This window comes from Pollicipes pollicipes, unplaced genomic scaffold, assembly GCF_011947565.3.
Source record: "Pollicipes pollicipes isolate AB1234 unplaced genomic scaffold, Ppol_2.1 Scaffold_2555;HRSCAF=2994_pilon_pilon_pilon, whole genome shotgun sequence".
Taxonomy (NCBI): domain Eukaryota; kingdom Metazoa; phylum Arthropoda; class Thecostraca; order Pollicipedomorpha; family Pollicipedidae; genus Pollicipes; species Pollicipes pollicipes.
Window position 1 is genome coordinate 17,248,988 of NW_023596136.1, and position 25,040 is coordinate 17,274,027.

Consider the following 25,040-nt stretch of genomic DNA (forward strand, 5'->3'; position numbering starts at 1 on the left):
GAAAACCCCGGCTACGCATTACCGATATCATGCAGCTGGTAATGCGTCGTCCGTAAGAACGCATGCCGACAATAAGTGCGTCGTCTTCGCCCGGGAATTTGAAACGGGTGGGACAATTCAACAACGCATGCAACTACGTCTAGCCTACGAACCTCACGCGCACGTCCGGGCACACTAGCTTCAACCCATGGTAAACTTCTCGCGCTTCCAGGCACCTGTTTGTGATCAACGCGACTCAACCGTTTCTCACGAAGCGCTGTGACCAGTAATGGTCACACAAGGTGGTTGAAACCCAATCGAGCATTTGGGGCTGGCGCGGTGATTCTGACTGGCGTGCCATATATCCCCCACAATCGAAACCGCAGGCCCGGTCTGTTACATTTAAAACGATGCGTTTCTCAGACGTCAGCGCCTTCATGTTGGCGAACATTTCGAGTGTGGAGGGACTTCGTCTAGTGAAGCTATTTCCTTCCACAGGCAATTCAAAAAAGTCAACAAAAACAGCCAGGTTTCAAAGGACACCAGCCACGTGTATTTGATCCATCAAATCGGCTCACTTACAAAGCAAGACTTCATGTCTTAACTTGATGCAGCACACACACGAGTCCGACGTCCCACGTGCAGCGGCCTAATCCAGCTGAAAACAGACAAAACCAAAGTAAGCTTAAGCTGCAGCACAGCTTACGTACGATCCATGCGATAGACCTATGTTTAGTACAGCGTGAATCACTACACTGGGATAACAGGCGTAAACCGATATGAATCCAAAGCGGTACTACAAGCGAAATACGGCTTACGCGTAACACGTACGTCAACGTACGACATTACCACATGAAACGAATGATTATTGGCGGAGATGAGGCAAAGAAGAGGAAAAAGACAATGATGCCGCGTGCGGAGTTAAGGGCGGGGGGGGGGGTGAGTTCCACATCTGAACGGGGCTTAGAACTAAGGAAGTCATCTTCAACATCATTCGATACAGTTCACAGCCCTGCTCTTCTTGAGGCATAGACTCCTCTAGTTTCTGAGTTACACGTCCGCGAAGACGTGCAGACTATTTCGGGGAGACTATTTCAATCCCACCAAAGTAACTACGGTGCCACAATGCCGTTCAAATCCTACTATTCCAGTAGCCATGCGGCTATCAAGACCACGAATTGTCCAGTGGTTCACATCTAACGTTCGCGAACATGATTTCCGGATAACACGGCCATCAACTGGCTTGCAATCAATGTTGTGCAAGGCACCGTGACGTAATCAAACAATCACGCGTTGAGGAGCATATCTCGATACATTAAAAGTATGCCATTGTCATAACTGAACTTATTTTATCATATCTCATGAAATACCTTCAACATGTTTATATGCAGAATGCAATACGACTTCACGCTACCAGAATCTGTGCCCTCCAGCACCCCCTCCCCCCGCGTAATTCGTTGGCCTTATTCCATTGCCCTCTGACCACCGAACCCAGACATGTGACCTGCTCATCCCGTTTATGAAGCCTGAGGCACTTGGATACTGGATTGACAGCCGCTCAGTTCGATGCTGATGTGCTAATTTTGAGCAAGGGGAGGCGTAGCAGACAGTGAGCCACAAACTGGGGTGTGTAGCACGAAAAAATATCGACATCCCCGCCACCCAACTGGCCGAATATCAGAACACTGGTGCTCATGGGCTAGCCTCGTAGCAAGGGTCGGAGGGTGGGGAAAATGGTTTACATTTACCACCAAAATGTAAAAGAGGCTTCTCCCTGAATTTAGCCTCTCGCTCTTCTCAAAGATGGGGGAGGAAGGAGGGTGGAGCCGAAAATACATACCGAAAGACAGCCACACCCCTGATCACATTACTGCCCTGTAAGCCATCATGGCAGTGCAAAGTGTAACAGCCACGAACAATTAACACAGACACAACAATGGACGGCAAAACCCATGGATAGGATGCAAACGCGTAGCGAACATGGCCAATAAGTGGCACTCAGACCAGCGACCTTAAAATACGTTTGAATGGTTTCCAGTAAATGATGACATTCGTTTTGACGCAACTTCTCGTTACGTGCCGTGCATGGGTATGTGTGCTTGTGTCATTGAAACTTAATGACGTGTTCAGCTGGTGCAGCTATATGGCGTCACCTCCCTCTGACCCCGGCAGGAAGGGCGGCACCACGGGGAATCGAACCCCCGTATATCTGGCTTCCCCAACGTGCAGTGCTTAACGCAGACGCATAAGCTATCACACTACCGACAGCCCTTATGCGCCGAAGTGGTAACAGGTCGGAAATCAATACGACGCATCAAAACAGTACAATCCTTTTATCATCCGACATTGATATTGACACGATTTTTCCAGCTCCCAAAACCAAGCGTAGAAACCCGCTCGCCAGGACGCGGCTGCGCGGAACGACGCGTGATTTTGAGCGTGTTCACCGCCAATTCAATCTTAGCCTCCACGACCGAGATCTGCTAGGAACGGCCGCCACCCAGTCAGCTGAGGGTCAGATGAAGAGCCTCCAGCCCGATGCGTGGGCAACGTAGTGCCTGAACTGAATTATGACACACTCCTCTGCTTCACAGTCCTGCAGCAGATAGCTGGTTCCAACGCGCGCAGTTGATGGGGGGGGGGGGGGGGGGAGTGGGTGATCTGCTCCTACCATCATCTCAAGAGCCGGTGAGACAAAGAGTAACGAAATTGACAGAATAAGTGGGTTCTTTGGGGAGCTTTGCTGTGTTAAATGCTCGGGACCGAATGTCAATATATTGATGGTGAAATGAGGTCAAACACCTCAAAGTTCGAACATTCACCACCTCTGGTGCACCCGGCCACGCGCGAGCTCCGAAGAAAAAGCTGAAGTGTGCAAACAGCAGTACATGGAATATACAACCATTTTGGCTCATAAAAACAAAATGTCCATGCCCTGACTTTTTTGGCATTGGGGATCAGGCAGATGGCATCATTCTCACTCCACAATGGAGTGAGTGGATGAGAACTTAGCCACAGGCCCCATATGAAAGGGGTGGTTACACTTGGAAAATCTCTTGCTGGGTTCAGTGGGTGCCGTGACTGCATCCTGCCCAGCATCTCTGCTTCTCATTTCCCATCCCCTGCCATGCCTTGTGAAATACAGAACAATCCTCACAGCCAGATAGCATGAGGACATGCAACTAACAGCATGATATAAGCAAACACAAGGGCTGTATGTGCAACTCAGCTCAGTTATCTGACCCAATGTGCAAATATTCTGGCACTTCAAGGACAGGGATGCCATTTTCTACCATATAATCCCAACATGACTGGGCTACCAGTATACTGCTCCTCTCCTTGCTCAGGATTGACCAATCAGCACCAAACCAGGCCGCAGTCAACCCAGCATCTAGGCATCCACACTCTGCAAATCCCCAAGCATGTTAAATGTTTGGGTTGGGACCAGGACACCACAGACAATGGTAAATAACCAATCTAATGCATACAGAGGCTGTCAGGATGCTGGAAAACTGGTAGCATCACCTAAGTAAGACATTCTTCACACCCAAATAATGAAGTTCAAAACATGTTCTGAACAAGTGTGTTAGCAACCAATTGGAAAGATGCCAATATCACATTCTTTAAAACCAAGCTTCAAAGTGGGGCAGTGACTTAAATGGGCATAAACTGGGCCTCATAAAATATCTGTGAATGACAATTCAATGAGGTTGATTACAAATGCAGAGCCTGATCAGACTCACAGCATGCCATTTTGCAAGTAAAAATTACTGGTTAGTTAGGGAGTGAAATACTACTGTGGTGTTGCTCTGTATGCTCAACTCATGAGTTTATCTTTCATACATGTTGATCAAAGCCTTTAGCACTGGTTACCAAAGGTATCCAGCTTGCATACCTTAGTTTTGAGTATCATTTTAATGATCTACCCAATATCTGGGCAACCAGCATATGCAAACATTGTGTATCCTTGGAGGATGGGGACATGGCAAAGCATTACACTGGCTTGCAGCAACACTTGGAAGGTTGGGACACAGTAAAGCATTACACTGACTTGCAGCAACACTTGGAGGATATGGACACAGTTAAGTGTTACCTGACATGCAGCAACAATCAAATGTCAATGATGCTGCACAAAATTATGCCTGCCTGCAAAATGTTGCTGATTTTAATGAATGATTTAGAGCACAGCTGGGAAAAACTGAAACTCAGAGCAGCTCTCACCACTTTGGGACTAATAATTCCTGACATGGGCAAGTCAGCAGAAGCTTCCCCTGTGGGTTGGCTAATGTTGCAAGATCCAGGCTGACTTAAAGGTCTAATCTGTCTGAACCAAAATAACAGCAGAATATCTAGTCAGAATATCTAGTCCTTACTACTGGTTCCTCACTGGAATATATAGATGACCAATAGGAGCTAAAAATAAACATCCTTGGTAGGGACTGTATGCAGAGCCTCCAGAGTAGCAGCCCATTACCTGAACTGCATAATGGACATACCAGTCTTTGATCATGATACATTGACTGTACCTTCTTAAATCCAATGTTGTTGGCATATTCTCTGAAGCACTGCCTGCACAGGTTGAGGCCATACTTCCGGATCAGGCCATGCCGATTGGAGCAGGCCCGACTGAAAAAATGGGCATTGTTATACATAGTAAAATCATTTGTAAGACCTAGGCGTTATCTAAAAATTGATTACTCTGGAAAATATAATTAACTCATGTGTATGATAAATAGGCCAAAGACTGATTACTATCACTTCATCAATGTGCTGAAAAACCATCACTCTACAACTCTTATACTCCATAACTTGATGAGGCAGACAAAACTATTTAGACCATGTTTATATCTTTAGTTTCCCTGTTCAAACTGTGAAAGGGTTGCACACCTGCACCATTCTAGCTCCCTGGAATAGCTGGCTTTATCTTTTCCCTACATTGTGCACATTGTGTGTATATATATATATATATATATATATATATATATATATATATATATATATATATACACATAAATGTATGGATGCACATACACATGGTATATATGCAATGAAAATATATAGGATTGAATCAGCCTGCTATTGAGTTATCACCTCTTTTTCTGTTACCTGGTAAGCATCACAGAAATGGTGCAACAAGTTTCTTCACAGAGAACATTTGCTTACTCCAGGCCAGCAAAAGGTGAAAAATAGGTGCATCATGCATTAATGACAGCTTTCTTTGCAACTTCCACATCAGGAAGTGGACATCATGCATACAAACACAAACAATGCTGCTTCAAATGCAGTTGTAAAAACATTGTAGACATAACGTAACCAAACACACTGCATTGACCAGGCTAGTAAGGACTGGCATGTAAAATCAAACTAAAAAATCGATGATGCAATACAAAACATGTAAACTTAAATCAACACTTGACATGCATTGCAGGCCAGCATAATGACATATGATCATGTTTGGAATGCTATGATTATGTACAACGACCGCCATGAATGCCGCGAATGTCATGTAACGACAATACATGGTAATACCCTTCGTAAAACCATACCAAAAGCATACAAGTATGCCGTCATATTTACCAGCAACGGGATCCTGCACCATACTTCCGAGGATGAGAGTACCAAATCGATGCAAACGGCATTTTCGCCGCCGGTGCACCCACAGGTCACAGCGGAATCGGTTCAAAGGACGGGCAGCGTTGTCATTCTCCAAAAGACGAAATATTTCTTTTTGTCAAATTGGATGGCAAAGGCTGGTGCGCGCAGATGTGTCCAGGTTAGTTATGAGATCAAAAACCACACAGAAAACTAAAGGTTTCCGGAGCGTTTTTAAAACATAATTCCGTGCTGAACACAGTCTATTGCTATTGCACAGCACTATTAACCCACCATCCCACTATCATCAACAGCGCGGGCACGGAGTTACGGGGCGCCCCCCCCCTTAGGTTCCGAAGGGCCCGTAGAGCCTGTTTGGAAAGCACGATTGATGGCCCAATCTGAGCGCCCAAAGGATGCGAAAGACCGGCCGGAAGTTGTATTCAAGAACCCCGGCCACAGGGCCGCCACTCACATGCCAGCCAGAGGGCCATACGCGATGATTCGGGGTCCCCTGAGCAGAAAGGACCTATTTGTCGCTCAGACACCACCAGTATTGCGCAGTTGCCTCCGTGGCGGCATGAGCCTCGGGGCCCATTTCCCAAGCAGGGACAACGCCGGAGCCAGCGATTTGCATTGGTCTTGGCCACAGCGTCTACCAGGGCCCTGCAGCGTCTAAAGGGGCCCTGTGTTGGCAAGGGGCCCGATTCAGCCAGAAGCAGCGTTCGTGGAGGCCCGAGGAGCTTGGAGGGTCTACCGGGTCCGACGATCAAGGGCCCGGCTGAAGGGTCGAAGGGCACGAAGGGCTGGTCGGGGTCTCATTCAGCGGCCTTGGCTTGCGGGGATGGGCCCTCAAATGACAGTCTAAGGTCCATTTGCACCGATCGGTGACCCCTGACTCGACATGGGCTCATATGTCGGTTAGGCATGCCGATCGTGTAGGTATGGGCCTGAGGGCCCAGTTGGCAATTAGCTACAGCCGAAGCCAGTGATGCTCACTGGTCGAGCTCCGGTATCTTTCAGACGCCCATAGCGCCTAACGGAGGGTTTTGTGTTCGCAAGGAGCCCCGAGGCCACCAAAGACAGTGTCCGATGAGGCTCGAAGAGAGCCCCCGGTGGTCCATCGGAACCGACGATCAAGGGCCGATTGAAGGGCATTAGGGCCGGAAGAACTGACTGAAAGTCACCTAAAATCGCGTCACGTGGGGCCGTGGCCCGGAACATCAGCCCGAGGTCCTCGCGCACCGTTTGAGGACCCTATACACCAGAGGACGCTAGGACAGGACACCTTCGATGTCTGTTGATGTATTTACAATAAACTGCGAAGAGGCACGATGGTACATGACATTATCCGTCATCAGGTTCAATAACACAACGAGGAAGTGGTTAAACGCGTCGCATTCGTTCATCTAGCCCATCCGTTGCTAACCATATAGGTCATTGACCTTTGGATGACCTCATATGACCATGCATGTCCTAACGTGACCTACTGTAACCTCATCCATTCGAATATGACATGCTTTCAGTGGAGTATTCGAATTCTGCGTCCAGAATCACCTCCAAACTGCCTCTTTTGTGCCAAGCATACGTTTTGCAAAGGGCAGATATAGAGGTAGACATGACCTTGGCCAACGCCATGCACTCTGTGGTTATATGATAGTTGTGCGCGTGAGGTCTGCCCGAGAAAGTCTACTTGTTACATTTTGCTGACCCTGGAGTATTTGATCCGCAAGAAACGCTGCCACAGTCCCCGTCTGTCGCGGGAGAGGCCGCAGATGATGTCTACAAAAAGATGCGCAGGCAGCTCAGGTCATATTTTGTTCCGTAGAAAAATATAAACTACGAGTGCGATGTGTTCCGTCAAACGATGCAAATGGAAGGTGAGTCCACTGACGCATTTGTGGCTCGCCTCAGGTACCCCGCCAGCACAACAGATTTGCCGCGCCACAGGCAAATGTCCAGGCACAAAACGTAGTGCAAAAACAAAAGCCCGCCCCAAACGTGGTGCAAAAGAAGATGCACCAACGCAACCAGCCCACTCACAGTGTCCCGAACACAGAAAGATGCACAAGATGCAACAGCCCGAAACATGGCCAGTGGGAGCGCCCCTTTAAAAAGCAGGACTGCTTTCACTATGGAAAACGGGGTCACACTCAAACAGCATGCCACAACAAAGGTCAGCATGGTTTTAGCAGAGAAAAACAGATGGACCAAGCACACAATCTGCAAGCCCAGTATGAAAGCCCACCTGAGGAGCATCTTCTGAGGATCAACATGTCTATGCAGGGGACAACAGCAAGTGAAAGCCGTCCAATCGAGACAACAGTGCAAGTGGATGGAAAGCCAGTGCAGTGGGAAGTCGACACTGCTGCAGCAGTGTCACTGATGCCGGAACAGCTCTTCCGCGAGCTGTGGCCAAACAGGAAATTGCAGGAATCCAGACAGAGACTGAAAACCTACAAAGGTGAGCCCATCTCCGTCCGTCCAGGTGGCTCAGTTGGTTAGAGCACCTGCCTTCCGACCCACCCACCCGTGGCGGGGTGGGTTCGAGTCGCTTTAGGGCGCTCGCTATTTGCCCCTGACAGGTATGGCCTGCGGCCGGTGGCAGCGGTCGCGCTAAAGGTCAGTTGACGTCAGAGGGCAGGACGGACCGTGCCGAGCATTGCGGCACGTTAAGCTTTCGCCACCAAATTCTGCCGTTGACATGGAATTGCGCGATCGGATGGTAGGGGTCAGGGCTCGCACAACAAGCACTGCTTAGCGTGAGCTCTGATCCCGGAAATCCATCCATTCGAAGGGTTCGGATAAAATCTTCTTTCTTTAAAAAAAATATGTGGTAGGGGAAGTCAAGGTGATTGTGCAAGAAAGTGACACAGGTGTCCAGCTACTCCTGATCGTAGTGCGTGGATCCAGCAAGCCCCTGCTGGGTAGAAATTGGCTCTCCAAGGTGGAACTCAACTGGCATGCAATCTTCCACGTGAAGGCTCCACTGGAGGAAAGAGCACAAGAGATACTGAAAAAGTTCCCAAATCTGACGAAGCCCGAGTTGGGGAAAACCAACACTAAAGCCCACCTGGAGATAAACCCGAACGTCAAACCAGTGTCCTGCAAACCGCAATCGGTGCCCCAGGCTCTGCGGCCACTGGTGGAAGAGGAGTTGGATCGTCAAATCGAAGCCGGAATCCTAAAGCCCTGCAAGTCAGCACATTGGGATGCACCCCTGGTGACAGTGTTGAAGCCGGATGGTTAAGTGAGACTCTGCGGTAGCTGCAACCTAACCGTAAACAGAGCCAGTCACTCGATGGGGCGCAGTGCGACAAGACGCCTGCAGGGCAACGAGGGTTCTTCTGTCAGAGGCTCCCTGTCTCGCACACTTCGACGGTAATGCACCAGGCATCGTGTCAGCAGATGCCAGCTCCTATGGCCTAGGAGCTGTGTTTTCTCAGATGACACCAGAAGGAGAACGCCCAACCGCCTTCGCCTCCCGTACTCTGAACCAAGCTGAAAAGAACTACAGTCAGATCGACCGTGAAGGTCTGCCTCTGGTCTTCGCCGTCAAGCGGTTCCACAGCTTCATGTTTGGAAGACCCTTTACGCTCAGAACCGAGCACAAGCCGCTCCTGGGGCTGCTCGGGAAAATCAAGAACCTGCCAGAAGCCGTCTTACCACATATGGTGAGATGGAAGGTCACGCTGGACGTCTACCAGTACCAGCTGGCACACGTCCCCGGCAATGCCGAACAGCATGCAGCAGCAGACGCGCTCAGCCGCCTGCCAACCTCTGAAACGGTGGCAGAGGCTGCAGTAGCCCCGCTCATGGAAGTCATCCAGATGCTTGAAGCTATTGATGGACTGGTAACTGTGAACGTTGTTCGAGAATGGACCAGAAGGGATGCCGTTTTCTTTGAAGTTCTGCACTTCACCCGGTACGGATGAAGTCAGAGGTGTCGCCAGCTCTCCTGCCGTACCAGTGCCGAAATGCCGAGCTGAGTATCCAGGGCGGTTGCTTGCTCTGGGGATGCCGAGTGGTGATGCCACCACGGTGCCGCCAAAAGGCACTCTAGCTCCTTCATGAAGGACACCCCGGCATTTGCTCTATGAAATGTCGTGCCCGCAGTCACGTCTGGTGGCCCCTGGGCGCAAAATGACCGCAGTAGTCGACGCGCCCTAAAACTCCAATCAACAACAACGTCTGGTGGCCTGGGATGGACTCAGACATGGCCGGGCTCACCAAATTCTGTGGTGCATGCCAGCTACACCAGAAAGCAGCGCCTAAAGTGCCCTCTCAACCATGGAGGTACCCAGACGCTCCGTGGGACAGAGTACATGTTGACTACGCTGGCCCTATAGAAGGCAAGATGCTCCTGATCGTGGTGGATGCGTGTAGCAAATGGCCAGACGTCTGGATAACCAACGACGTCTGCACAAGAACGACCGTAGACCACCTACTGATTACCTTCGCCAAACATGGGATCCCCGTAGTGATCGTGAGCGACAACGGTGGTTGCTTCACCAGTAAAGAGTTTAGCGACTTCACAAGCGCCAACGGCATCCGCCATGCCTTCGCCCCTCCGCTTCACCCTACATCTAATGGTCAAGCAGAAAACATGGTGAAGCTCGTGAAAACCGGAATCAGGAAGCAGCGCCTCGCTCCTCTGCTCACGAAGCTCCAGAGGTGGTTGTTCCAGTACAGGAATACGCCACATACAGCAACAGGGAAAGCCCGAGCAGAGATGCTGTTCAAACGCGCTCCAAGAACGCGCCTGACGCAGCTTCGCAGCAGCTTAGCTTAGAGGCGGACTTAGAGGCATCAAACTGGCTTCAAATTGCGAGATGTCTTTCGAGTCAATCCACGGGATTTTCCACGCGCTGTTTTTTTTTTTTTAGTTTGTAAGGACAGGGGTCGTATGGACCGCTTCCATCTTCAAGAAAACGACGGATTGTGAGCGAAAATTGAACGGCGCAATACGACGGGGTATCTGAATGCTCTCCTGACTTACAAATGCCGTTGAATACAGATGTATCGGCTGCCTCATAAAGACTGGGGGCACAATAAATCGTAAGCAACGAAACGAGCAGGTAGCCTTTGTCAGCTGGGAGCACTGGTTCCAGGCTTATTACATTCAGCAGACGCAGCACATATTCGAATACTGTCAGCAGCCGACTAGCCAATCGCACGATCCAACCACCAGTGTCATGGACGGACAAAAAACTCCCCAGTTACTGGAAGTCCTTGAAAACGGTTGGTGACTGCAATGACATTATCTTGCAAACAGCGACACGATTGATTCTAAACACCCATTCTAGTCACTTCTGACGCTGAAGTTGTCGATAAATTGAAGCACGACGCCCCGGGCCTGTGCTCCTTTAATAGCAAGCGGCTCAAAAAAGCTCCATCTGATCAGTTGCATGCAACCACCAGAAACTCCAACCATGATTATAGAAGAGAGCGGTCAGCGGCGCGGTCGGTACTGCCAGCGTGCCTGACCAGCTGGTCCGCCTAACCAGCCGGCCCGCTGACCGCCGCCCTCGCGCCCCTGAAGGGGGTGCGAAACTCTCACTCCCCACCACCGAGATCCCCGCGGGCGACCGGTCAACGGTATACACGTAATTACCGAGGGAGCTCCAAACACGATCAATGACCCGTCAACTAGTGGAAGGTGAATGGAGGACTCACTCCATGCCCTTAACGTACAAACTTTCGACAGGGAACTCACCAACTGCCTCAAGTGATATGGCAATGAGTCGATTAATGTTGGCGTGAGCTGAGCTTGCCCACGCGCAGTCCATGCGGACGAGATCCATGCCAGCTGACCCTCTTATGTGTACATCACATGGTAAAACCGAACCAGGAAGCACACGACACGAAACTTATTACGCACATTGTTAACGTGATAGCATATGCTCGGCCAATCTGGGTCCCAGCTGGGTCCCAGGCACCAGCCAGCTTGCATCTCATGCTGACATGTGGCCAGCTTGCCCACCTGCGGCCCGTTTGGATCTGAGTCCATTCCAGTCATCCTTGTTGCAAACTAGTTTTCATACGATCAGAAAATATCCAGCCATGGAGAGCAAAGCACAAAAATAGACGCACAAGGTAAAAGATGTCAGCATATGGGCAGCCCACCTGGGTCCGACATGGATCCCAAAGACTAGCTCACCTGCGGCCCATGTTGGCATGAACCCAACTTACCCACCTGCATTCCATATAAATCCCAACCAGTGCTGCTCTCCTTTATGTATTCATTTTTACACGATAAGGAAGAATCCAACATGGGAACACAAAGTAGCACGCCTAATGCACCTGTCTCAAATACGGTAGTGCATGGGCAGCCCATCTGGGTCCCAAATGGACCCCAAATACCAGCCTACCTGCAACCTACATGGACATGAGCCCAGCTAGCCTGTGCTCAGTCCGTAAGGACCCCGGTCCAGGCAGGAGTCCCATGCTTTAAAGAAATTATACACGATATCGTAAAAGCTAAAGACAACGAAAGCGATTCATACACACACATCAACATTATGTATGTGGTAACTTTACTGCGTATGTAGCATATTGACAGCTCATCTGGGCCCTAGGTTAAGCCTAAATACCAGTCCATCTGCAGCCCACGTTGATATGAGCCTAGCTGGCCCACATATGGCCCATATGAACTCCACGAAAGTAAGCACTCATCTTCTCCTGAGTAAGTTCTTCTCGCCGTGCTGAATTCCGGTCTGACGGTACCGGGCACGGACATGTCTGATGCAAGCGAAAATATTCGGTTGGGGCCCAGTTAAAAGCTCTCCTGTAGCTCATGGCCACGTCAATAACCCAGTTGCCCCACGTTTAGCAAATGTGGGTCCCATTTGGGAATGCTAGCTGGGAACATATTTCTCGATTGGGGGCTGACGGGCCATTACGTCCCATTTCGTGCTGCCTACCGGCTACCATTCTGTATCACGTTGGCCGAACCCATAATCGATCCTCAGGTCCTCAGAGGGTTACATGACACGCTGGGTCCCTCCTCGACACCGAAGGCCCTATGGCCGGAACACCTAACACTGGATCGACGCAGGGACCCCTCAACAATATAAAAAGCTCCACTGGTCTCATGCGGGTCTCTGGCGTGCCGGATCCAATCAATAACAGAAGGACTATTTTTCGATTGTTTTGGCCCTAGATGAAATGGATGGAGGGCCCCTTCCGGTGCTGGGTCTCCTCACTGACATGGAGGCGTTCCATTGCCTCTCCGTGACCCTATTCATGTCTCCTTTTGTTGCCAGAGGGTCTCGACCAACGCAAGATGCCTTCTGGCATTTGGTGTCCCTGTCCCGCCCCTATCTCTCTGATTATTCAGAGGAAAGTGCCACCGGTCAAGGGCTCCTCAACAACTCGAGTAGCCTCTCAGTGGCCCTAAACGCCCTGAACAGCTAAACAGCCTATGAGCGAATAGAGAACCGTTAGTACACACAGCGGCAAAAGAGCCCTCGACTACTTCCGAGGTTCACTTGGTATTCTGAAGGGACTGAAAAGCCGGAAAACCCTACGAGCCTATAAAGGCGGTATCCCTTGGTATCCAAGAGAGCCCACTGATCGGCCGGAGGGAGCCGAAGTTGCCACATGTGTTACTGAGCATCTAAAGGAAGCAAATGGTCACTCTGCACCTTTATTCTGCGAAAGACACTAAACTGGAGTGTTTTCATTCAGCACGCTCACTTTTGATGGAGCTGCGTGAGCCGAGTACGACCCTCCCAACGGGCCCTTAAATCTACCCGACCCCCACAGATTTTTGGCTTTTTGTAGCCGGGGGGGGGGGGGGGGTCCATCCTCAACCTCACGGGATTTCCAGCCATGTAGACATTCGACTGGGCTGTGAGTTGTTCGAGGGAAAAGAAGCTCGCCATGCCTCTTTGTGGAACGGGCCAATGTAGCATTTCATGAGGGTGAAAGGCACAAATATTGCGATCGCCGAGATTTTGGCTCCCCTCCAAATCAGAGTTTTAGCACTATCTTTATTTTGGCCTGTTTGGATATAGTGCCTCTTGAGCATACGGGCTATGGTGCCCTAAAATGGCAGCATTGTGTACCTCCTACCCCATGGTGCCAAGCCAACACCAAGCCAAGCCAAGCCAACATTTCACTGGGGTGGAGAGCACACCATTGTTGTGTTCTCTGCCACCTATCGTGGTGCCCTTGGTCTTCGGTGCCCGTCGAAAATGAAAATTAGGGGCCATTTGCGGTGCCCCTGAAACTCGATGGGTCTTAAAAAATAGAGGCTATGTGAGTCTGAAGTTAAGATTTTGGTGCCTCCTGACCATGAGATTATGGTGCCCTTTGGGCGCAAGGAGGGGCCTCACGCCCCCCGCCCCCCTTCCGCCTCCGGATCCGTCACTGGCTGGTGTGTACCTGCATCATAAACATAACCTCGCACGAAATGAGCGTTAAAGTGGAAAATGTTTCCCAAAGCCAACTTGTCCTCCGAATATTCACTAAGCGAAACGCCTTGGGGGAAACCAAAGCAATGGTGCAACATTTCGTTGGAATTGCGTGGGCTGACCTTATTAAACGGTTATCAAAACTATTATGTCTTATTTAAATACTTCCCCAAATAGCTGGTTTCAAACTCTCGTACGGTTCATCGAGCAAACATTTTGGCCAGTGGATGTACTGAGGATATCACGTATAGCACACATGTTGGAAAAAGCCGAACAAATACAAACTTTACTCTCATAGCGGTGAGGAGGGAGTTCGATGACATTGCTCTCGTCGAAAGCTTGTATGTAAGGCATCAGAAAAAACTTATGTTCTAGCCAGTGAATGTTTGCGTAGTTTGGCGAACGCCGCTTTGAGGTGCTCGCGTTTCTCTCCTCCTGCCCCAGGCGCCCTGTGCGAGAGACGCGACCGCGGAGCCCAGGGGAGCAGGACGCGGTAGCAGAAGACTCGGAGAGCCGCCGGCGCCAGGACGGACGCGCCGGCGGAGCGAACTGTATGGAGTGCCTGGGACGCGCACCAAATACAGAAGTGGCTTTGAACGTACCGTGTGTGCCAAAGAGCCGAAGGCGAAACACGCGAACGGAATATTTTACTTAGACTTCAAATCAAAATTCTGAGCCATTGAGAGGACTTGTAGAAAACTGATGATTCCGATCAAATCGGACCCGTCTGATTTCATCAAGCATAGAAAGTGCAAAAAGGTAGGATACTTCCCTGTCAACTCATTGAAGCGCGTCACAGACGCTCAAAATTCCTAGCATTACGTACAAAATCACACGTTTTCAATCCACCTGCTTTTTCACGCCTACCGCCATCTTATAGCCAAAATGTATTCCCATGTATCAACGCGTGTAGATAATTGATACGGGAGGCACGTCCCCTGGTGCTCTCTTGAGTATGCCCCTGGTCACAAGTCGCAGGATAGCTTTTTCGAAATGCTCGTGAGCAGGTTAATTCTTAACAGCCACAAAATAAAACAAGCGTACATAAGAGATATTACAGTTCACAATTCACAGATATGACACCAGTGTGAAACCATGCCCAAAGCACCTTCTCATTCTGGTCAGGTTTGAGATGCATAGCTGCATCCCGAGGTGGTGGCTTCCTTCTGCAGCTTACATTGGGAATGGGAGATGAACATGGACAAATTTGCTATACCCACCGCGCGAATAAAGAGAAACGCGTTTTTCCTTACACTTGATCCGCCGTTTTCCGTAACCTATATCGCCCCCCCCCCCCCACAAATGAACAGGGATCAATACCTCTGCGCAAAAATTATATATGCATGTAGACCAGCTGTGCAGACTAATTTACCAGTGCTTTATTACGAGCACTAAATTATCATTATTTACATTCCCAGAATGAGTGCTGCCCTAACCCATGACTGCCGGGAATAAGCGTCTTTGCCGCCAGCTCCACAGACCTCCGAACACGTTTCTTCCCATCCGCGCCTAACCCCAGGGATGCCGCGCGCGCCTGTCACCTGACGCAGACCCATTTATCCTCGAGGCGTGCATGCGCATTTCGAGCAGCTTCCGTGTGGTTGTCATGGAAGTGCATGAGCGCGGGTCGGAACGTCGTGCGGGCTCACGCCTACTTTTCGAAAAACAATCCAGCAGTTTGATTCAACATCCCTGCCGTGCATCGGCATCTAACTTTTCGTACTTTGTTTTTCCCCTTTATGCAAGCTCCGGTCACTGCATAGGCGGAGAGTCCTCAGTACATGGCCAAAGGCATAACAGCGCGGTGCGAAACGAACTGCAAATCGTCGCAAATGTACGATAGCAAAGTGTTTTTTTTTTTCTGTCAGGAACTATACGTCCGAGACGTTGACCAAGAGCTAGTCGACTCCATCACGAACATTCAGTGTTATATTTCGAGTAGCACAACAACATGACCAGTTGCAAAGTCTGGTGCGAAACCAGCGACATGCGCAGCACCCACATGCGCACATCATCGCTTTCACCGCCCGTCCCAGCGCTCACATTATATTGTTGACGGCCTTATTGTTCTGGGACGAGGAGCACGCCTGCCCAGTGTCCTCCTCCTGCGTCTTGTGACACTTCTGCACGTACTGCGGCTCAAGCTGGATCTCCTCGTCCAGCTCCTGCAGGCGACGGCCGAGGCTCATGATCTGCGCCAGCTCCCGCTCCAGCCGCGCCACCATCTCCGGTGCGTTGTACTGTTCCGGGTTGTCGTGGAAGCGCACCATGCCGTCGCGCTGGTCGATGGCCGCGAAAATCTCGCCGTCCTCAATCATACTCAGGATGTACATCTCGGCGCGCTGCGTGCCATTGAGCTGCACGCGGCTGGACACGTCGCTCAGTGACAGCGTCAGGAACGTCTTGGTCAGTCGCTGGATGTTCATTTTGTGGTATGAGGCGACGCACTGCTTGACCAGACCCGTGTTCTGGTCGCGCGCAAACTGCTCCTGGTGTCGCGCCACGACCGCCAGTAGCTGGTCGGGGCTGGGCGAGGCGAAGGCGGTCGCCAGTTCCACGTACGCCGGGCAGAGCGGGCGCAGGCGGCGGGAGATTGTCTGCCGCACCGTCTCGTGGTAACGCAGCTTCTGCGACTGCGGACTCTCCACGCGCAGGATCAGCGACATCAGGATGTGCTTCTTGTACGCTTCAACCATGATGTGGCTGACGGCCAGCGCAGGCACCGTGAAGTACGCCTCGAAGAAGTACATGGCGCGCTCGAACTGCTTCATGGCGGCGTAGATCATGCCCCCGTAGTAGTAGTACAGCAGCAGGTGCTTGGCGTCGAACTTGCCGTTCTCCTTGCTGATGTCGGCAATGTCTACGTCCAGCACATCGAGCGCCGGCCGAAAGCACTTGGCACTGAGTGCCAGCTGGCACAGGTCGGCGTGAATTGAGGTGAGCTGGTTGGGGTTGGCCTGGATCTTGGCGATGGCCTTCCGGAGAACATGCAGTCCCTTCAGCGGTTTGTTGCGTTCGAGCAGCTTCTGCGTGTAGAGGTGGCACAGCTCCGCGTATGAGTCAGGGGCGTATCGAATCTGGTCCACCACACAACCATCCACAAATTCCTCCATCTGTTTATCCAGTACACTCGCGTCGCCTCCACCTGCGGAAAATCTGGCCAGCATTATAGCCAGAATACCAAGGGAGTGGTGCTCTATTTCAAGAGCTGCAAGGGCTGTATCAATGTGACTAACATTCTTCGACAGCAATTCCGCGGAGTTTTCCAGGAACTCATACAAACAGCTGAGGTTCCCTTGCGATGACAGCGTTTTGACACTGTTGACATATGATTCCAGAGGAAATGACATCCTGGATGGCCGATATTCTGCAACAAAAATAAGAACTTGTCATTATTGAGAGCCTGGGCCCCAGTGTCCAGGCAGTAGTCAGATAACTCCCAACAATAAGAATGGTGTATGTGAATACCCTAATCACTCTATGGCACTACCAAGCAATATTTTTTGGTGAGCAGGTGTATGCCAGTGCTGTCAACCGTCAAGGCAAGTGTTGGTATGTAACATTAATGCACTGAGACACCTCACAGATAATCAGATTTTCAACCTGAAAACAAAAACAAAGCAGTTTTTTCAAAATAACTTCAAATTTCTGCATTGTTCCCCGAATTCATCATTCCAATACCACCATGGAATCCATGATTTATTGACACACAGAACAATATACAACCCACTATTGCACAGCACCAATGTGTGGTAGCCCATGACACCTGCCACCTGATTCATTCCTTACATATGCACAACACTCAATAACCAAGGTTTCCTTGTCTTTCTTTCGTCACTGATGCTCCAGTCGTTGTCCAAAAGACCACAACCGAACCTGTGCAGCCTATCTTGAACAAGTATGCATTAAGTTGGCCCATCACATGAAATGACACTATTGTTTGCTCTCTTTGGACATTGTAACACTCAGCTGCTGGGGCTTTCAAGCACTGCCTGCCTTTCACCCTGGCAGGAAGGGCAAGCACCACACACAAAATGATTGAGGCTTTACATGTCATCAGCTACCCAGGCCATTTCAAGATAGCACACCATCATAAGGTATTAGGTGAGATATTGTTGTGCTGCAGGCAGAACCCTAACCTAGAATGAAAGGCTTCAAACATGAGCATGCTGACCATTACACCACCACTGATATGCCTGTCACATAAAATAATGCTTTTGCTGTCATTATATTGAGGCATTATAGCAATCAACTGCTGAGGCTATACAGCACTGCCTGCCTCTCACTCTGACAGGGAGGGCAGGCACATCACACAAAATGATTGGGGCTTTACATCTCACCAACTACCAGGGTCATCTCAAGAACTAACACCATCATTTATCAGTGTATGAGATATAGTTGTGGTGCAGACAGTATCCTAACCTAGAATCAAAATGTTCAAAGATGAGCACAATAACCATTATGCTACCACTGATCTTCCCATCACACATTGTGCTCAACATTACCCTCATGCTTCAAGGAATATGTCAAATGGACTGAAAGCTGGCCTCAACAGAAAGGCCCACTATAATATCTGATGCAGAATACTTTCACTGGCAGTGGTTTGCAGCACCTTAAGGTAATACCACTTAAGGTAACACCTGAGCATCAGCCTACTTCGTAAAGTAAATGATAACGGGCAAAACCACTAGTGGGAACTTCCACTACCTCTTTCTAATATTAAGTCAGAAATATTCCTAAAACGAGCACCAGTACATTGCTGGTGAGTGCATCCATTCAGTTGATGGTGCTTCAAATTGGAACAAAACAAGGCCAGCAAAACCCAACTCCAAGAAGCTTCACAAAAATTTGACTACCAACTAAGTTTAAAAATGTTATTCTATCTAGATGACCAGAAAATCCTAGCTCCAAAACACATCTGTTCAGATCTAAGTGAGCAACTGAAAAATTATACCTTTCTTCTTTGTGCCCCCTGCAATGTCACAGCAAAAAAAAAGACACCATAGAAGCATTACCAAAAAATATTGTGTAGCATGTCAATCATATTTCAAAACAGCATACATCAACCAACACAATCATGGTCATTTGGGAGCCTTCTCTATATCCTACATTTGGGAGATTACGTCGTATCACGTTCTTCCATCATTGTGAACTCCCCTAGATCCACATGAAACATTGCCACGTGTCAACGGCTGTCCGGACTTAGGTACCACCCTGCACACATTTGCCATTTGCAGAGCAATATTTCCCGCAAATACTCCTCCACACATACCGTGCAACCCACGATAGCCTGCGACAGCCCAAAACCATCGACCCAGGGCGACATGTATCAGATGGCACCGTCCCGACTACGCACTTCTCAGCGAAGATTCCTTCGTGACGTCACTGATAGCGCAAGTTAAACGCCGGGACAACGGCACGCGTGGTAGCAGACGTGAGAGGTCGCATGTGTATTACGAGACGTTTGGTGTTTGGAATGTGCTGTAAGGTCAAGGTGAGAACGTATGAATGACTACAATTTTCAGTTATGTCTAATTTTGAAGGTAATGAAAAAAAGTAAAAATAAGGACGATCCGTCGCGTTTTAGTTAAAAAAACGCTCCGTATAAGTAATTACTTGTGACTTCAGAAGCACCAGTTGAAGGTTGGACTCAAAACTGCACCCTGGATTACCAGTTTATTCTGTGCATCACAGCTGCCGCCCTCGGTGGGACCGCCTCCGTAACGCCCAGGCGAATCCATGGAACTTCTGTCCCCCAATTGACATTTAGGGCGCGTTCGGCCAAGGGAAAATTATTCGACGAATAATTATCTCTCCGATAATCACCGGCGGAGATTCTCCATTTTTAATGGGTCAGTCCGGAAATTATCCCCCGGACTAGTCTTCCATGCGCCATCCACAGCCAACAGTCATAGCTATGCATAGCGAAAACAGATTCTCCGTCTTGACCATGCTCTGAAAATTCTCCGCGATTCTCCATCGCTACGGAAAATTATTTGGGATAATTTTCCATGACGGCAGTGCCGAACGCCATTCCGGAGAATTTTTCGGGATTATCTGCCGGCCGAACGCGCCCTTAGATTGGGTCGCAGTCTGGTGGATCACACGACGGAACAAATTGGTCATATCGATGTAGCCTAGGACGGTGTATGAGGAACGATCGGGTATAACGGAGCAAAGAGCTTATAAGGTGTCATAAGCTCTCCGGCCAGTGCTCGCGACCAAAACCTGGTAAAGCACATTCGCGCCGCTCCATCTAATGGGAACAGTCAAGTCATTACACACTGAAGCCTAGGCATTCACAGGAGCTGAGTCCTGACGGGTGCAGTTTTCATGATGCAAAAGGGTACCGTTGGTTTGCTCCACCTTTGCCCAGAAAATACGGGATAAGGCTTGCATGAGCCTTAATCCAAATGCAGTCTAAAAGTGTATCACAATCCACGCTCACAAGCCTTTGGCTTTTCATATTGACTGGAATGGATCAATCGACAACGCCATTCTGTTTGACATAACCAAGCCAGCGTGCTCAGCTGGGACCCATGTGTGTCCCAGATGGACAGTCATATGGGACACATTTGAGCTGCCCGTCTCTGTCCCATGTGGGTATGCCATTGGCAACCATCTGGGTCCCACGTGGCAGCCCACCTGGAGCCATACTTGAATCCATATGGGGCCCACCTGGGCTGCCCAGTTGGGACCCACGTGGACATGCCCAAATGGGTCCCACATGGGCAGCCCACCTGGGGTCCACATGGAGCATGTGACCCTCATGCGGCCCACCTGGACTGCCCAGTTGGGATCCACGTGGGCATGTTCAGCTGGGACCCACACGGCATGCCCAGCTGGGACCCATATAACCAACCCAAATGGAACCCATATGACTAGCTCAGATGGGATCCATATAACCACCCCAGATAGGCTTCAGTTAGGCTTCACCAATCTGCCCTCCCAAATTCTACTTGATTGATGGACCGTCGTTATGCCAAATAGACTGATTCATGTCATCAATAACAAGACAGCCCAAGGTTTATTTACCATGCATTTGTGCAAAAATTGTGTCGGCAACAGCACCGTCACACAGATCATACACTTTTCTGCTGTTATGTTCGGTGCGACGATCACTAAACCATTCAACTGATGCTACGTGTGCCATTGCTGCCGTTGATAGCGCGGCGTTTCCTGTCATCGCCGCAGATTCGAGCCGATATCATTTTTCCTACTTTCCTACTCTTCCTACCTACCTTCTCCGTTTTGTTGCGGTAGCCAACGTATATCACTGTGTTGCGCAGGATGATCCCTGGAATGGTGATATTGAGTGCCTCGGATCACCCCTGCGCGTTACTGCATTGCTGATCAAATCGGACACGTCTGATGTAACAGTTAAAAGTACAAAAAGGTGGAATGCACCATTTAAAGGGAGTCTTCTACGTTTAAATGGGGGTTTGAACTGAAATAGCCGCCTTAACGATTATTCGGTGCAATTCACAGCTTTACCCTTCTTAACATGCGGTCGGGCGGAGGTCAAATTGACCCCCGAAGGTTTTTCCAAAACGATTTCCGAACGGCGCGGCGTAGCGACGCCAACCTGTGCATAGCTATAGAGAATTGAATGGCGGATCTTTTGATGTAAAACTTGCATGCACCTTGCACGGTCGCTGACTTATGGCAGTTCAAATTCAGGCCATAGCTGTCAGCTAGGGGCATTTTTAGGAAATCGTTCATTGTGATCGAACAACGGAGTGTTAGGTGCAGCCATACCTGTCTGAGATAGTTTCGTAGACAATTAACCAATTTAATATACAATTACAGCCAATTACATCGATCTAGTGTCAGACATGAAGGTCAGACGTACCGTGGCGTGGTTAAAACTAGCCTGCTTTTTTAATCGAAAGCTTGGTGTTACGAGGTTAGTTTCTGGAGCTCATTTCTAATTCATTAGTGACAGGGACCTCAACAGACATGCTTCATGGACTTTCCAAAGGTCAGAATGGTTCAATGACCCACAATGATCCAAGTCGGCATATATTGGAACATACCGCCTAGTGTAATCACTGACGCCTACTCGCATGGCGAAATAGGAGCAATCTCGTAGGTATTTGGTCACATTGACCTTATAAAGATAAAACAAGGTCACTGGCCTCATTTGTCTTTTGCTTCAAACAGGTACCTAGCTACACGGCGGCGACATGTGGAGGTTTGGGGATCCATCTGGAGTTTTGCCTTATTTGACCTTACTTTAAACTAACCACTGGGTGAGAAAGGATGCACGATACTGGAGTTTTCGCCCTCCATTTAAATTCGTGACATTGGAGGTTCCGCGAATGCGCCGTTCGTATCAAACACGCCAAGTTAATGAAATGGAATCCTGCCGCGGCCGCGCTAAAGTTAGGTGACGTCAGAGGGCAGAACGGACCGTGCAGAGCATTGTAGCACGTCAAACTTCCGCCAGTAAAGTCTGCCGTTGACCCGGATTTGCACGATCACATGGTTGGGGCCAGGGCTTACGCAAGCACTGCTTAGAGTCAGGTCTGGTCCTAGAAATCCACCCATTCAAACGATTTGGATTAAACATGAAAAACGCACACTCACGTGAACACTTGCAGTAGCCGACTGAGGTGAGTTGGAAATCCATCCTATCCTATGCTATCGGCTCCGGCCCCAGCCCGGCCGGGTCTGGTCCGCGTGCTGGACCGCCTGCCGCCAGCGTAACAGCCAGGGCGCCGTGCCGGCGAGGATGCGACCAAGCATGGGCGAAGGAATTATCGCATAAGTGGGGGGGGGGGGGGAGGGAAGGGGGGCGTTTGAGAGCAGAGTCAATCTCCCAACAACTGAGATAGTTTAGCACTAGGCTTGCGGTGGTACATGGAAAGAAACGCCTCAAATGCTTCTGACTCCGCCTCCTCCCCCCACACCAAAGCTAAGCAGCTTCCCCTGCTCCTGCGACCAAGAGGAAGCACGGGGTGGGTCAGCGCCGGCCCAGGCCAGGGTCAGATCCGGCGGAGTCAGGCACAGCGGGGCGCAATGGATGGAAGGGCGGGTCTGTACCGGTGGACTGCCGGCATTTCCGTTGTGGTGTCCACGAACGGCTTTGTCTGCCACTCGCGGGGTTCGGTGCAAGGAACATAACTTGCCTAAGGGAATCCCTACTCTCATGAAAAGGTGTGCTTAGGGCGTAGCCACTCAGCTGCCGGTTAATACCACGGCTTACTTGCCATAGTTTCGAATTAAGCCATAACGGTGTTAACCAGCAGGCACTGATTGATAAGTCTTGTGCAGCCGTTGGAGGCAACACTAGCGTGAAAATCTGTCACCAGTCACCGCTAGGGCAAAGGTTTTATGACAAAAGTATCAAAAAGTAGTAATGCATTCAGTAAATACATACACAATTTTTTAGTTAACGACTGTGCGTAATATGCATGATGTTAAGTGCGCATGATAAAAGAACGCGCGCAAAAACTATCACCACAGACCTCGTAAGCAAATGTTTGCATGGTATGACGTATGCCCGCAAAATATTTGTTTTTATTGAATGCTGAAGGGTGTCAAAATTCACTAGGTAAACAGCTAGCGTACATAAAGAAAGACACCAAATTTATCTTAAACAACCTCAAGCCCCCAACGCTAGTGACGCAAACATTGCACAAAATGCTGGCAACAATGCTGGTAACGGAAACACGCACATAAAAGCTTGTAACTATATGTTTTTCATTGTCCGCACGCAAAGCACCGCACCAATACGTTTCACAACAAACCGATCACCCGATCACCAAATTATTCACGCCACCTCTCCGCTTTTGCCAGAGTGTTGTGTTTGTGGAGTACTATTAGTCATAGTATCGGTGTTTTGCTCAAAACCTCATAGTTTGGGAAATGTTGGGCTCGCTTCAAACATAATCCAAGAAAACCCTAGAAGCGAACGGCGTTTGTGAAACATCATGCAGGAACGCGAAAGATGCCCTCAGTCTGGACGTGCTGCAGGTCCCAAGTATTCTGCAGGAGCTGGGACGCCTGACGCAGTAGGCGAGCGATCCCCGACGCCAGTTCAGACAGTTAGTTCGGTGCTGGTCATGCGTCAGGCGAACCGCCGAACGTCAGGCGGTCTTGCTCGCATCCCGGTGATAAATTCAGGCCTGAGGATGACAAAAACTCCAACAGTGGCAAACGCAAAGCGCAAACTGCCTGACTACTATGGGCCCGAAAAGTGCAGAGCTTTTTCTACCTGACATATTTCTGAAATACCCACCACATGCCCCAGAGGTGATGTCCGTGAAGTTAGCGATATATTCAGCGATTTTTTTTTCAGCGTCGAGCTCTGATTTCCCTAAAAAACTGTTTCAAGGTCAATTGTGGCATGAGAACAACAAAAATGACCATTATTTTGCAATATCATGTGACCTCCAGACTCAAAAGCTGGGTCAAAGGAAGGGGAACTCGCTATATCACCCTCAAAATATGGGCCGATTTACAACTTGCAAATGTCAGAATATTCACCCCAGAAAGAACTAGCGTCCGACCAAAAGTCCTGACCTCTCAAGGTCACCATCCAAGCTCAAACGCAGGCCCAAAAGACGGGGAACTCCATATCACCCAAAAATTACCGGCCGATTTTTAACTTACAAAGATCAGAACATTTACGACAGAAAGAGCTAGCGTCCGTGAAAAATTCCTGACCTTTCAAAGTCACCCTTCAAGGTCAAACGCGGGCTCAAAGGACGGGGAACTCCATATCACTTAAAAATTACCGGCCGATTTTTACGTTACCAAGATCAAAACATTTACCACGGAAAAAGCTAGCGCACGTCTAAAAGTCCTGACCTCTCAAGGTCACCCTTCAAGGCCAAACGCGGGCTGAAAGGACGGGGAACTCTATATCACCAAAAAATTACCGGCCGATTTTTAGCCTACAAGCATCAAAATACTCACCACAGCAAGAACTAGCGTCATTCCAAAAGTCCTGACCTCTCAAGGTTGCCCCTTCAGATCAAACGCGGTTTCAGAATAGGGAACCCTATATCACCCATTATTTACCGGCCGATTTTTAACTTACAATCA

General features: G+C 49.5%; 1 protein-coding gene and 1 long non-coding RNA gene across 4 annotated transcripts; both read right to left on the reverse strand.

Annotated features, from left to right (window-relative positions):
* Nucleotides 1–497: 497 nt before the first annotated feature.
* LOC119098171 (uncharacterized) lies at nt 498–5,660 on the reverse strand. Its single transcript, XR_005094223.1, has 3 exons — nt 5,557–5,660; nt 4,506–4,605; nt 498–637 (listed from the first exon to the last, which is right to left on the reverse strand). It is a non-coding gene; the product is annotated as an uncharacterized LOC119098171 (long non-coding RNA).
* A 10,244-nt stretch (nt 5,661–15,904) lies between these two features.
* On the reverse strand, nt 15,905–19,320 carry CSN3 (COP9 signalosome subunit 3). Of its 3 annotated transcripts, none has more exons than XM_037235511.1 (2): nt 19,261–19,320; nt 15,905–17,355 (listed from the first exon to the last, which is right to left on the reverse strand). In XM_037235511.1, exon 2 carries the CDS (start codon nt 17,336–17,338, stop codon nt 16,028–16,030), a length of 1,311 nt encoding a protein of 436 aa, XP_037091406.1. In that variant the 5' UTR covers nt 17,339–17,355; nt 19,261–19,320; the 3' UTR covers nt 15,905–16,027. The 3 variants fall into 3 exon arrangements, with proteins under 3 accessions (XP_037091406.1, XP_037091421.1, XP_037091414.1); XM_037235526.1 differs by lacking the exon at nt 19,261–19,320 and adding an exon at nt 19,211–19,234; XM_037235519.1 differs by lacking the exon at nt 19,261–19,320 and adding an exon at nt 19,098–19,199.
* Between the last annotated feature and the right edge of the window lie 5,720 nt (nt 19,321–25,040).

Excerpts from the sequence above, each read along its gene's own strand:
- CSN3 (XM_037235511.1), bottom strand. The coding sequence starts at position 17,338 with ATGTCATTTCCTCTGGAATCATATGTCAACAGTGTCAAAACGCTGTCA.